Below are 12,810 nucleotides of genomic sequence, written 5' to 3' on the forward strand. Positions count from 1 at the left end.
ATTCACTTGCCAAATGTGCCCGATTGCCTACTAATCAATGTAGACGATTAGTATCTCTTCCGTTGGAGTGGCGTGGGGGTGGGGGTCAAAAGTGACACTTCCCGAAGGTGCTCAGATTGCCTTTCCTGCAAGCGGCCCTAACCCAGCCGGGCCCTCCAGAGAGGGCGTGGTTTCTGCGTGCAGACACTTTGGGCAGAAACTACTGGTCCCGGCAGTCCGTGGGGCGAGTGGGCGGAGCCGGGCCGGGGGCGGGGGCCGGGCGAGAGGGGGCATTGTGTCGGGAGCGCGGAGCTGCATTTGTCTGCTCTAGGTGCTGGTCGAGCCAGCGTCGTGATCGCCGGCGTAGAGCTGGAAGTGTCAGCGGCGATCACTGTCCCGGCGGGAGACCAACTCCGAGCAACCACGCTCCCGTTGGCCGCTATCGCTGGCAGGGGGCGGCGTGCCAGCGGAGCAACATGCAGATAGGCGCCCAGCGCCCTGACGACCCCTCCCGAGGAAAGGAGGCCGGGGCGGCGCTGGGGCGGCGGGGAGCATGAGGCAGGCCGGGGGGCGGCTCGGCTCCGAGCGCTGCTAGGGAGCGGCGCGCGCTGCACACTCGCCGGGGCGCAGCGGAGGGCGGGGAGCCGGGCTGCTTGTGCCAGCGGGCGGGAGCCGGCCGCCGGGAGCTGTTCTGATTTCCGACGCGGACGCAGGGGGCCCGGAGTAGTCCCCTGCCCCGGCGTGCAGCCAACATGGGCAACGCCGGGAGCATGGATTCACAGCAGACCGATTTCAGGGCGCACAACGTGCCTTTGAAGCTGCCGATGCCCGAGCCAGGTGAACTGGAGGAGCGATTTGCCATCGTGCTGGTGAGTGCGCGGCGGCGGCCGGGAGCCGGGCCCCGGGGCCCCAGACCAGGCGGTGCAGCTGACCCCCGCCCTCTCCCCTTCTCCGCGCCCCGGGAGCGAATCCCCGGTCCCAAGGGGGAGGCGCCCGCTTCGCTTATTGTGGCCTCCCTTGGCCTCCTCCGATCTCCCCGCGCCAAGCCTTCTTGGGGTCCCGGAATGGGGCATGGGGCTGGGGGTTGGCTGACTGGCCGGCCCCGAACCCATTGTCTGGCGGGAGAGGCACCTCGCAGCGCGTGTGTCGGGGAGGTGCGGCGTGGGCGTGAAGGGAAGGTGGCGCGGGCTTGGAGGAGGGGGCGGCTGGCCGCTAAGGCTTTTTGTTTAAGAACAAAACTCCCCTCAAAGCCCGAGTCCTCGAGAACCATCCAGCGGGCGCCCAGCCGGGGCCCTGCGGGGTACGGGGCTGATGGGCGCATGTGGCGGGTTGAGGGCGGCGCGGTGCGCGAAGGCGAACTTGGAGGCGGACGTCTGGCTTGGCAGAGGGGAGCTCCCCCAAAAGGGAAAGAGAAGGAAACCCGCGGCAGTGCGGCGTCCCCGTCCCTAACCGAGGAGGGGGACATCTGAAACCGGCGCGAGAGAAGCTTCGCCTCGGCGCGTTCCTTTTCGTCTTAAAACAAACCACAAAAATGTGCAGTTTTGCGGGGACGTGTTGCAAGCTGTCCTGACTCTAGGGGTCCCTCCCTTCCCCTCACCAAATCTCCGACTCCCTCCCGGAATCCCCTTCTCCTAGCTTTCCAGCTTTGTAAATCTGAGACACTTGAAGACTCTCTTCTGCCTTTCCTTGCTGGGTGTAAGTTTCTGGGCCCCTCCCAGCCTGAGCCTGTCAGTGCTGTGAGCTCAGGAGGGTGTGGCGGTCTCCCCCCTCGCCCCAGCCGGCGTCTGGACCGCAGTTAGTCCCCAGACTTCGACTTTTAGTGTCTCAGCCTCTCTTAAGGGCTGTTGGGAGGGAAACAGAAGATTCGACGCGTTCCTAATACTTGCGCTCGTACAGTTGCCTTTTCCTAGCTAATTACCTGTACATCCTACAATAGTAGGCAGCAAGAGAAACTTGTGCTTAAGGCAATCGAATTTCGCGTCTGCATACGGGGTTTGGGCATGTAACCTCCCAACTTTGGGGATTGACCAGAGTCTGAAGAACACTGGGACGTTTAAAAAGCCTTTCTTCAGGCTCTTGAAAAGGACTGGTTTAATATGGGGACTGTTCTGGATGGCAGATTAGCTTTGTGCTCTTTGGAAGAAGAGCCCACGAGCTTTTTCACACCACCTGGAAACTCCGGCGTGGCAGTCTGGAGATAGATGAGGCTGCCTGTCTTGTGGTCTGAGATCTCACACAGCTGCTCCCATTGTTGTGCAGAATGAAACACTCTGAAATGGAACTGCATGGGCTTAATTACTTTTGAAGGCAGCCTGGGTGCAAACTTGACCTGTCTTTCCAGGGACAAACCTTTTTGGTTCAAAATCCTCTTCCTACCAGACTACATGGTTCTTACCTCCTAGCCTTGGGTGTTCTGTCTTTCTGTCCATGCTGTGCTGGGTGGGTGTGCGTGTGCGGGTTGTGTGTTCCGGGGGTGTGTGTGTGTGTGTACACTTTAAGCGGGAGGGCCGGTGACGCAGGCAAACCAGATAATAACAATAATGCAATTAAGTTCTCAACTGGGATAGCGTGTTTTGCATGAGCTTTGAGTTACCCTGCTGATCAATGACACATGGTATGAATTACCCTTTAGGAAAATAATGTCCCATCATTAATATGGTGGATCTGTGTTACTGTTAAATCTAGAAGGCACAAATTTAGTATATAGAAATTCATGTTTCTACATCACAAGTTCTTTGGAGCAGTGGTTACTGTGTAGCTTCTTATACTCTGTCATACACAAGCACTGGATGCAGTTCCTTTCCTTAACTGTTTATAATATTTTACGCCTTTCAAAACAAATGAACAATAAAACCAAAAAATACCAGGCTGACCTTTTTCAGGTTAAGACAAAGCTTTTGGGAAAGTATCAGCTTGGGGGCCCTCTTGTTAGGGATGCCCTTGGACCATTGATGTGGTATGCAACTCTCCCTAGTCAGCTCCAACTGCTCTTCGGAATTCTGTATGGGGAGTTAAAAGGAATCCTTTTTATGGGCTGATAGAAGTACGGAGTTCTGGTGACTTCTCTTGTAGTCAATTTTTTTCCAAAGGTGTCCATGTGATGCTCTCAACTGTGCTTTTTCTTCATAAATTACTTAACAGATCAGCTCAAACAGTTTAATTCTGGAGATCAAGCTTGAAGGACAAGTTATAGGTTGTAATGTTCAAAGCATGTGTATGGAGGAATTCTCTGCCTTCACACAGTGGGAATCCTTTGGGCATTATTGATACTAGTTTTATTTCCTATATGATAAAGATCATGTAAGTTTTGGGGAGGAAAACAGGATAGTAATACTGTATAGAAAAGTATACAAATACCTCATTGTAAACTTGCCTTACAGCAGTGATTGAGCCCTCAGACATGGAAAGTAATTCCTCTCACCCCACCTAGCTCTAGAATATTTAAAGCACTGACAAAGAGTAAGTAAAAATTTGAATAACAGAGGTCCATCTATTTATCAAAAATCTTGAGATAAAACCTACTCAATGACTACCCCTTCATCAGTCCATATAAGCTAAACTGTATATCTAGAAAAATACTGGGCATGAATGGAAAGATGAGAGAGTGAAAGATTGCTGAATTAAGATCAGTGAAGGGATAGACTCTAAAAAGTTCTTTTAATAGGAAAAAAATGGAATTTTTGAATAGAGATTTCAGTTACTGAACTTCTGTAGTTAATGACTACAGTAGTAGTAAAAATCGGATCCAAATCTTGAGTTAAAATCCTCCTAAAGAATCTTATCCCTCCCTGAACCTGTGTTCATCATTATTACAATGATAGTTATAAACCTTATATTTAAGGGAAAAGATTACTGACTCTTTTATACACTTAACTGTTGTCATCCTTGGACCTACCTGTCAGATAGAGCTATAAGGTGATATACCTTTGTGTGTGTACAATGTTTCTGTTACACTCTTCCATGGAAGTGTTTCATACATTATAAATTCAATTATCCGTTTCAGTCTTTGTTCCTTTAAGGTATTTTGTAGATATTTTGCATATTTTATGAGTAATATTGGCTGTGTTTTTTGGTCTCCCACATTTATAATTGTCCAAGTGACTGTTATAGTTTTTAAAATTTGTCTAATTGTTGGGAATGCACACACACACAAATACTCCCATGACCTTTATTCTCAGAGATGATGCTCTGAAGGTGATTTTTGGGTGTGGTGAACAATTGATTGTCCAAGAATAACTCTTTGGACATTAGATGCTCCGTATATTGTTCACTGATTTTTGGCTTGTGGTCACTGTTTACAATTTAAAATGTTCAGCCCCTCAATCCCTGTGTCTAGGAGCTGTCCTTTCTGAGTTTCAGAGGAAAAGATAAATTGTAACCCTCCATCCCGGCTGCCATATCTGTGTGACAGCAGATGTCAGGCTGCTCTGCAAGCAGATTCAAAAACATAGATTTGGAAGTGATGGCTTAGGGCTGTAGTATCTTAAGTTTAACACCGGCAACTACTTTGGTGTGTGATTAGTTTGAGTCAGTTTCCTTTTTGGTTTTTTTCTTGGCGCTGAGGTTGTGTGTGGTCACCGTACTTAGGAAGAAATGGGAACCTTTTCTGAACATCTACTCTGAGTATGGCCTATGCTTGCATGTTCTCACTGAATCCTCACAATGACTCCAGCTATAGGCGACATTAAAGATGAGGAACTAAGACTACTTCAGTTGACTGAAGTTACTTCAGTATTAGACACCCAGTCTAGGACACCACTGAGCGACTTCATTTTCACTTTTCACTTTCATGCATTGGAGAAGGAAATGGCAACCCACTCTAGTGTCCTTGCCTGGAGAATCCCAGGGACGGGGGAGCCTGGTGGATTGCCGTCTGTGGGGTCGCACAGAGTCGGACATGACTGAAGCGACTTAGCAGCAGCAGCAGCTAGGATTTTTAACCCAGATTTGAATCTCTACTCCCCACCTTTCCACCCACCCCCAATATTGTATTATGCTTCCTTGGGCTTACAACTGGTAAGAAAGAACAAGAACAGAAAGGCCTGGAACTAGCAATAAAGCTGTTTAAAAAAAAAAATCTTGAATCTGGTAAGTACAAGTTTCAAAACTATAAAGTTGGCAGAAATGTCTTCGAAGCGACCCAAGTGCGGTGTACTTAATGTTTCCCTTTAGATGTCATTCATTTTGGCATCTTCACTGTGCTATTCTGTCTTCAGGCATGGAGTTAAATATTGATTTGGTCCAAAAGTGTGTACTCTCCATTTTTCCCTTTCAAGGCAGACTTGAACCGCCTTGTTTGGGAAATCTGGACTTCCCAGATCAGAGGGGAGAAACAGCCTGTCAGTGTGATGCACGCACTCCAAATGTAATGACTTGTGAAAAAGACAAGGAAGGTCAGTTTTAACATTTCAATCTATTTCCCTCTGCAAGATGTTGTTCCTTTTCAACCACTTCCATGGAGAGCCTTTGCCATGAAGTCCACGGAGCAGATGGATGGGTAGGAGTGAAGTTAGGCCATCATCAGAGGCATGCTGATTTATTTTCTCGCTTTTCTCCTGTTGAGAGGGAAAAGGCGAGTGAGAAGGGGGTGGAAGGAGTGTTGTTATGACCTATTCCAGGCAGTAACCTCTGAGTTGTTGTATTTTCCAGAGTGGGAATATACGAGTATGGTGGTACTTTCCATCATTATCAGGGTGCATTTCCAATAATTTTCTAATAATCTCAATAAAAACTGAAGGTATATTTGGGTTTCTATGGTAGGGTTGATCAAAAGCTTTTCTCTGAATTATAAATGCTTGGCTCCATTGGGAGACTGGCAGCTGCGTTAAACTGATGAAACGCCGAGGGGAGAGGGTATGTTTGCCCTTAAACCCTTCAGTGATAAGAATTACTTGCACGTGTGGCCTTTCATTTAGCAAAGAGCATTGGCCCCAGGAGTGGCAGATGGAGTTTCTAGAATCATCATCTCCTGCACCAACTTGGGCGAGTGATCTTTCCTGTGATCCTTGGTTTTTCTCCTCTGTAAATGGGAATACCGTTTGACACAACTGTTAGGATAGTTATGAGATTTTTGAAATATAGCTCTTGGAAGTGTAAAATTTCTTAAACGTTAGATTGTGAGCCATTAGCCGACTTCTCATTGATGTTTTGTGTAGAGAAGAGTGAGCCGTTGTCTGGAGAGTAGCATTTCCATGGTGGATGACTGAAAGTCACATAAGCATAAAGAAAAGTGTTGTAATATTTAGAGTTGTCAAAAATTGGAGAAGGAGCTTTCCAATTAGCGTTGCTAAGACAGAAGCTATATGAAAAATGCTGATAATTGGAAAGTCTTTCTGAGCCCAGGATCCAGCTAGTGAATGGCCTGCATGGTACCTTTCTTGGGGCAGGTCTGCCAACTGCAGCTGTTGGAAATAGAATTATAGCATCCAAGACTGGGGAAGGGTCTCCGTGGAGGCTCCTCCTGGGCTCAAGGAAGCAAAAAAGTAGTGTAGGTTCATGCTTGTTTCTGGAAATTCATTCAGTTTTATAAAATCTGTGGCCTGGAGAATTTGGTCTTCATGAACTGTGCTCTTTTCATGCTTAGGGTTTGGGGAGTAAGAACAGGGTGAAGTGGGCTCCCTGGTCCATGTATCTGAGCAAGTAACAGATAAAAAGTGCTAACTAAAGAGGCACTGAGGCCAGATGGTTGTGTCTCCTTTGCAAGAGAGTGCTAGTTACCTGGACTCTCCTCAGAAAGGCAGTGAATCCCTGTAAAAGCACAGACTGGAATTGCTTAGGAGGGAAGGTGGGTTCCCAGCTATGTGGATGCTTGGCAGCCCCCATCCAGTAGAGAGGCTCTTCATCTCTAGAGTGGGGACCTTTCCTACTTTCTTCCATTGTAAGAAGTCTGTCCATAGACTTTGGGGTTCCTGGTCTCTACAGAGAGAGGCTCCTGCATCCTCTTGGTTCTCACCTACCTGAACAGTATAGTGAAATGAAGTGGCTCAGTCGTGTCCGACTCTTTGCGACCCTGTGGACTATAGCCCACCAGGCTCTTCCCTTCATGGGATTCTCCAGGCAAGAATACTGGAGTGGGTTGCCATTTCCTTCTCCAGGGGATCTTCCCAACCTGAACAGTGTAGGTGGAGGTACCTCATGTCTTGTCTTTCCTTTAAGATGGTGTCTGCTCAGTTTGCAGGGTGATCTTCCCCTCCTCCCCAGTCACCCCATCGTCTTTTCCCTGCCAGCTGCCCTTCCAACACAACACCACAGACTATGCTGTTTCCGGTGGATGCGCTATCATTTGGAAGGGATGTCTGAGGAAGAGCTGGAGGGTCGGAGAGCTGTTTCCTGAACTGTGGGTCAACTGAAGTCCACAAACGTGGACCAGGATGGCTCGAAATTGGAAAACACCAAGTCCCTACTTGGAAGTGTGGTGGTATTTGTTGTAGACAGAAGAGTCCTTTCTTTTCATACTCTTAAACTGACCAAGGAAACATGCCCAGAGGCACTGGAGCTCGTGGTGGACACCTTGTCACAAAGCTTCTATAGTTTCTAGGGCACACCAAAACTGTTTCCCTGGACACATCTTCATCACTCTTGTGCCACCTGGAACTGACTTCAGTGACTCTTGTTTCACATGTAACCTTCATCTACTTTTCTTGTTTGCTGAAGAAGCTTTGTTGCATTGATAAGCTGCTGTATCCATTGCCCCAGAAACTGAAAGCTTTGAGGTGTTTAGTCCTTGCTATCTCCAGGTGGACCTCCCTTGACTGACTTCTGTATGGTAGGTGGTGCACCAGACTTGGTTTATCCTTAAATCGTGTTGGCTTTAGGAAAGGTGTCAAGTCATTCACATTTTGGCCCCATGTCTCGTGCTGGTCAGTACCTCTCTCAGGTCCTGCCTTGAGTTGAGGCTTTACTCAGGAACCTGCCCACTCTTCCTTGGTGTTTCTTTAGGCTGAATAATTTATTTAAAGTAGGTGACAAAGGGATTGACAAGCCAAAATGGTGCTTTTCAAACTTGGCTATATAAACTGGGACCCTCAAAAAGACAGATGCCCGGGTCCACCCACAGAGATTCTGATCAGTTCCTCTGGAGTGTGACCTGGGTGTCAGAATTTTTAAAGCTCCTTAGATGTGAGTGTGCAGCCGTGATTGAGAGCCACGTGCCAGGGTAGTTTTTCTCCTCTCCCTCCCTGCCCCAGAGACCAAGCATAAGAGTTAAAACCACAGTGAAAATCTAGAGAAATTAGGCAAAGTTGAGGAGGGTTAAAAAAAAGAAAAAAGCTCCTAAAGATACTTGATTCAACTGAAAGCACCAAGATGAGAAATACAGAAGAGATGGGTCAAAGCCTGTTGAATATTAGATTTATTTAACTATGCATTTAAGAAATGGCTGTCAAATAATGATAATTTGCAGAGAAAGTTCTATACATTCTAGCTTAAGCGTGAACAGTGACCCTGAGGTTTACTACTGGGATAGAGCAATCAATAAATCAGTTGTATTTTTGCTTAGCCTCTATTCTCAAGCCTAATTTTTTGTTGGTTCAGTGCTTTTTGCTTTGATCTCTGGTTTTACCACTTACAAAGACTTGATGAGCTTGGCTTCCTGGAGTGAAATTCAAATACACTTCTGAAATGTAAACAACGTTCATTTATTAAGACTCCTATAATCAAGGCAAATTGGCATGGTTATATGAGCAATTAGCTTTGAGAATAGAAAGATAAATAGGATGCTAGGTCAAGAATGAGCCGATTGTTCTCAGTGTAAGACTCTAGTTATTCCTTTAATAGTTATAAGCAAATAGACATTCCCCTTATTCTTAATCTTTAGCGTTTGGGGTTAGGGGGACAACATACGTGGTTTTCTCAGCTGAAAGGATAGAAGCAATTATTGGCTCATTTTTTATCTGGAAATATAAATCTTTCTAGCAGATGAAGCTTTCTAGTATTTGGGAGAGGGCAAAAGAAGGCATGGATTTAGATGGGAATATTAAAGAATAATGGAATTTTATTTTGGTGGAGAAGGTAAGATGATTTTAACGGTGGCAAAAAGATTGAAAATAATCTCATCTGCCTTCAGTGAACAGTGATCTTAGTGTGTGTGTAGGAGGAAGCCTTAGGATAACCAGGAGAAGCTAGATAGAACATGATTGGACCTGCACCGTGGCACTATTGCTCTATGAATTAAGTACCACTTAATATCTTATTTGTGGAAAGTTGGGAAACCTACATGGAAAGGTGATGAATGTGTAAAATATTTCGTAGCTTTGTAGGTCACTTTGAGTTCTTAACCCTTTCAGTCCCCAGTATGTTCAGCCTTCTGCTTCTTCCAGGGAAGCTTTTCCTCTTTAGTGACAGTCTTGCTCAATGAGGATTCTTTCCCCGTGGACTTCTGCCTGATGAACCTAGGAAGTCAGTTCAGGCCAGATGTCTTCAGACCAGGATGCTATAAACTTGAAACTGGTGATTTTCCAGGCGTGACCCAAGATCATCCTTCTATTGCCCACTAATGAGGCCATCTAGATGTGAACCCTGGCAGACTTAGAACTGTGTGGCCTCCTGGGCGTGTGGGACCATTCAGCTTCTCCAGTGTCCTTTCACTGTAGAAGTTTTGAGTCTCAGGGTAGGCTTTTTGGAAAGCATTTATTTGGATGAGAAATCTTCAGATCATCTGAGAATTTACCAGGCCTCAGTCTTCATTTAATGGAGTAATTTTTTAACATTAGACAGCTGTGTTTTATTTCACCAGTAATTGTCAGAAATTTCATTAACTTTGCTATAAATTTCTTTTTGTTGTTGTTCTTTGGGATGGTATCTCCTAATCATCTATTGGCGAGTAATGTACAAACAGAAATGGGCCTTTTTCATCAGTGTACGGACTGATGGATTTTCGCAGAGTGAAAGCAACGCTGTAACCAGCTTGGGTTCAGGAATCAGTCGCGGTCTCCGTGTTTTTCTTCACATAAGGTTTGACTTGGCTCCTTGCCTCCCCAGCCGCAGTTGCTCACCTGAACTTACTTTCAGGGTAGCCAGACTTACGTGGAAGAAAATAGGCCACAGGATTGTGCCTTGTGGTCTGATTCTAAATGGCTCTAACCGTGAGGTTTCTACCACTTCCTTTGAGAGATTTCTTCAGTTCAATCAGACCTCACCATTAGGAGATATTGACATTACGACATCTTACGGCTGCTTTCAGTTATATCATCATCGATAACCATAATGGTATTTTTAATTTTTTGCTAGAGTATCTCTGGCTTTCATAATACCGAGAAAAATATATTTTGATTTGTGTTTCTAGAATAAAGCAAGAATGTGGGTGGGATTTCCACAGTGACAACAAACATGTGCCCATTGTGGTTTCAGTACTTGGAATAGGCATTTGCAAATAAAGCTTTTGTGCATTCACTTTGAAGCCTAAGTTTCAGCCTTTAGGTTTTTGCCATCAGGATGACTCTTTTGAAATATTAAAAATGTAAGCTTAATGTTCAAATATATTTAAAAATATAAGGTTGTGAATCTCATCTTCTGGTTCAGTTTTCTCATCAGAACCCTGTTATGTTACTTTAGACGCTGATCCAGTTTGAGAAGCTCTTTGGCCACGTTTGTTGTCAGTGGTTTACCTTCCATCCTCTCTGTAACTTCTGTAGCCCCTGCTCCCCACCCACGCCTGCTTGCTCACTGAAGCCTTCCACAGTCTGGCCTCACAGCTCAGTCTGTAAAACATTTGCCTGCAATGCAAGAGACCCAGGTTCAATTCCTGGGTCGGGAAGATACCCTGGAAGAAGGAAATGGCCACCCACTCCAGGATTCTTGCCTGGAGAACCCCGTGGACAGAGGAGCCTGGCGAGCTACAGTCCTTGGGATTGCAAGAATCGGACACGACTTGGCGACTAAAACCACCACATTCTGGCCAGACTCATCTTCTCTGCTGTTTCCTTAGTACACCCTGACGTGGACTTTATGCCTGCTCATAGAGCAGGCTTGTACTTTCCCCCCCCCCGCTATGTCTTTCCTTAGGTGATTCTCTTGGGCGTGATGTACTCCCTTTGCTTATTTGCTTCCTTAAAATTATATCTGGCCTTCAAGGTTCTTCTGAAATCCCATCTCTTTCTCGTGTCCTTATGGATCCAGCATCAACTTGGGGGAGGTGGGAAAAACAACTGTCTTTGATCTCTTTATAGTATGATTTATTTCTTTTACTTACGAGGCCTGGGATTAAGTATCACCTTGTGTGAGATGTGTCTGTAAAATAAGGGGATGCTTTTATGTGTAGCTTTGTAGCTACTCATTACCCTCTTGGCCATCTGTTTGTGTCCCTGTTTTATTTGCGAGCTTGCACAGTGGGCTCCTGGAAGCCAAGGATCACATCTTACAGGTCCTGGCAGTTTCTCCTTGTCCAGCACAGTGCTTGGCCCAGGGAAAGGTCTTAGTAGATAATTACTGACTTGATCAGAGAACCGTGCCTGCTGAAACAGGCCTGGGAATTGAGTAGCTGCTCCAAGAACCTATCTAACTGGCCCTTCTGGGCTGATTGTTAATTGCGCATAACTTGCTTTTGTGTTGAAATGACACTTTGTCGCCGCTTCTCACTCATCTTGGTACTCCCCATAGCACTTGACTGTAGTAGGTGCCCAGACACACTAAGCATTCAGAGATGATAAGTTGGCATCATGCTTTTGCCTGACTCCTTACGGAAAACTGGTGAATTAGAAGAGGCGGAAGGCAGTGGAAGTGACCAAAGGAGATCCGTAGTTTTTCACTGTTGCGAAGCCAGGTTGGTGTGTCATGATGAGCTGTCATCGAGTGAGTGGTGGAACTGTACTGTGGGGCTTTCCTTAAGTGAAATGTCCTTCATAGTAGTGCCTTTGTTGTTCGGAGTCCGGCAGGTTTCAGTGAGCAGCATTCCTTAGTGTAGCATTTTAGTGCTTTGTTGTTTGTGAAGTGTTTGCAAATAATCATGATTCTAAGAGCTCTTAATCCATGAGGGCCTGAGGGTATGTGGCTTGAAGTTACCGAAGAAGGTGGAGAGGTTGGTGAGCTCATCCTAGGTCCTCCATCACCAAAACTCCAGGGGCATTCCAGGGTCAAATAAGATGCTGTTTATGTTTTCTGTGCTTTATATGCCTATCTTTAATGCTCTTGGCAGCCCTTGGAGGGAGAAATTATCTTCCTTTTACAAATGAGGCTGTGAGGCTCAGAGTGATAAGGTGGCTGCTTCCTAAGGGTGGAGGCACGATTTGAATCCAGGCCTGTCTAATGAGAGAACGTGCTCATTTCTACTCTATCACATTATGTATATTTTCAAGTTAGTTATAAGAAGACCCTAAATGTTGGCCTCTTCTTTTTCATTCTTCATGTACCCTCTAGACTAAATTCACTCACATAAAAGCTGTCCCTTGAGAGTATGAGTCTTGCATTGATGTAGTGATAGATGTTCTGGGCTCTGAGGGTTGAGAGGCTGATGTATTAATCGCTCAGTCGTGTCCCCACGACTCTTTGTGACTCCACAAACTGTAGCCCTCCAGGCTTTTCTGTGTATGCGATTCTCCAAGCAAGAATACTGGAGTGGATTGCCGTTCCCTTCTCTAGAGGATCTTCCCAACCCAGGGATCAAACCCAGGTCTTCCGCATTGCGGCCAGATTCTTTACCATTTGAGCTACAGGGAAGTCCTGAGGGTTGAGAGGGAAAGCATCATTTCTGTATTTTGAGTGTTCAGAAAGTTTCCTTGGAATAGGAAGTGGAGTGATGCTAGCTTTGTCCCAACCACTGCTAGACTACACTTTTTATTCTACACTGTGCAGTTTTGCTCACATGTCACTGCTTAAGAAGGGTGTACACCTTAATTA

General features: G+C 46.1%; 1 protein-coding gene across 4 annotated transcripts in view; it reads left to right on the plus strand.

Annotated features, from left to right (window-relative positions):
• Positions 303–12,810, plus strand: part of FMNL2 (formin like 2) — a 326,598-nt gene continuing 314,090 nt past the window's right edge. For 3 of the 4 annotated variants that reach the window (XM_018063103.1, XM_018063118.1, XM_018063112.1), the window contains exon 1: positions 732–848. In XM_018063103.1, coding sequence (XP_017918592.1) covers positions 732–848 — 117 coding nt within the window. Of the gene's footprint in view, positions 849–12,810 lie in introns of all 4 variants that reach the window. The other variant, XM_018063094.1, reaches the window with a different exon arrangement.

The sequence above is a fragment of the Capra hircus genome, chromosome 2 (assembly GCF_001704415.2).
Source record: "Capra hircus breed San Clemente chromosome 2, ASM170441v1, whole genome shotgun sequence".
Taxonomy (NCBI): Eukaryota; Metazoa; Chordata; class Mammalia; order Artiodactyla; family Bovidae; genus Capra; species Capra hircus.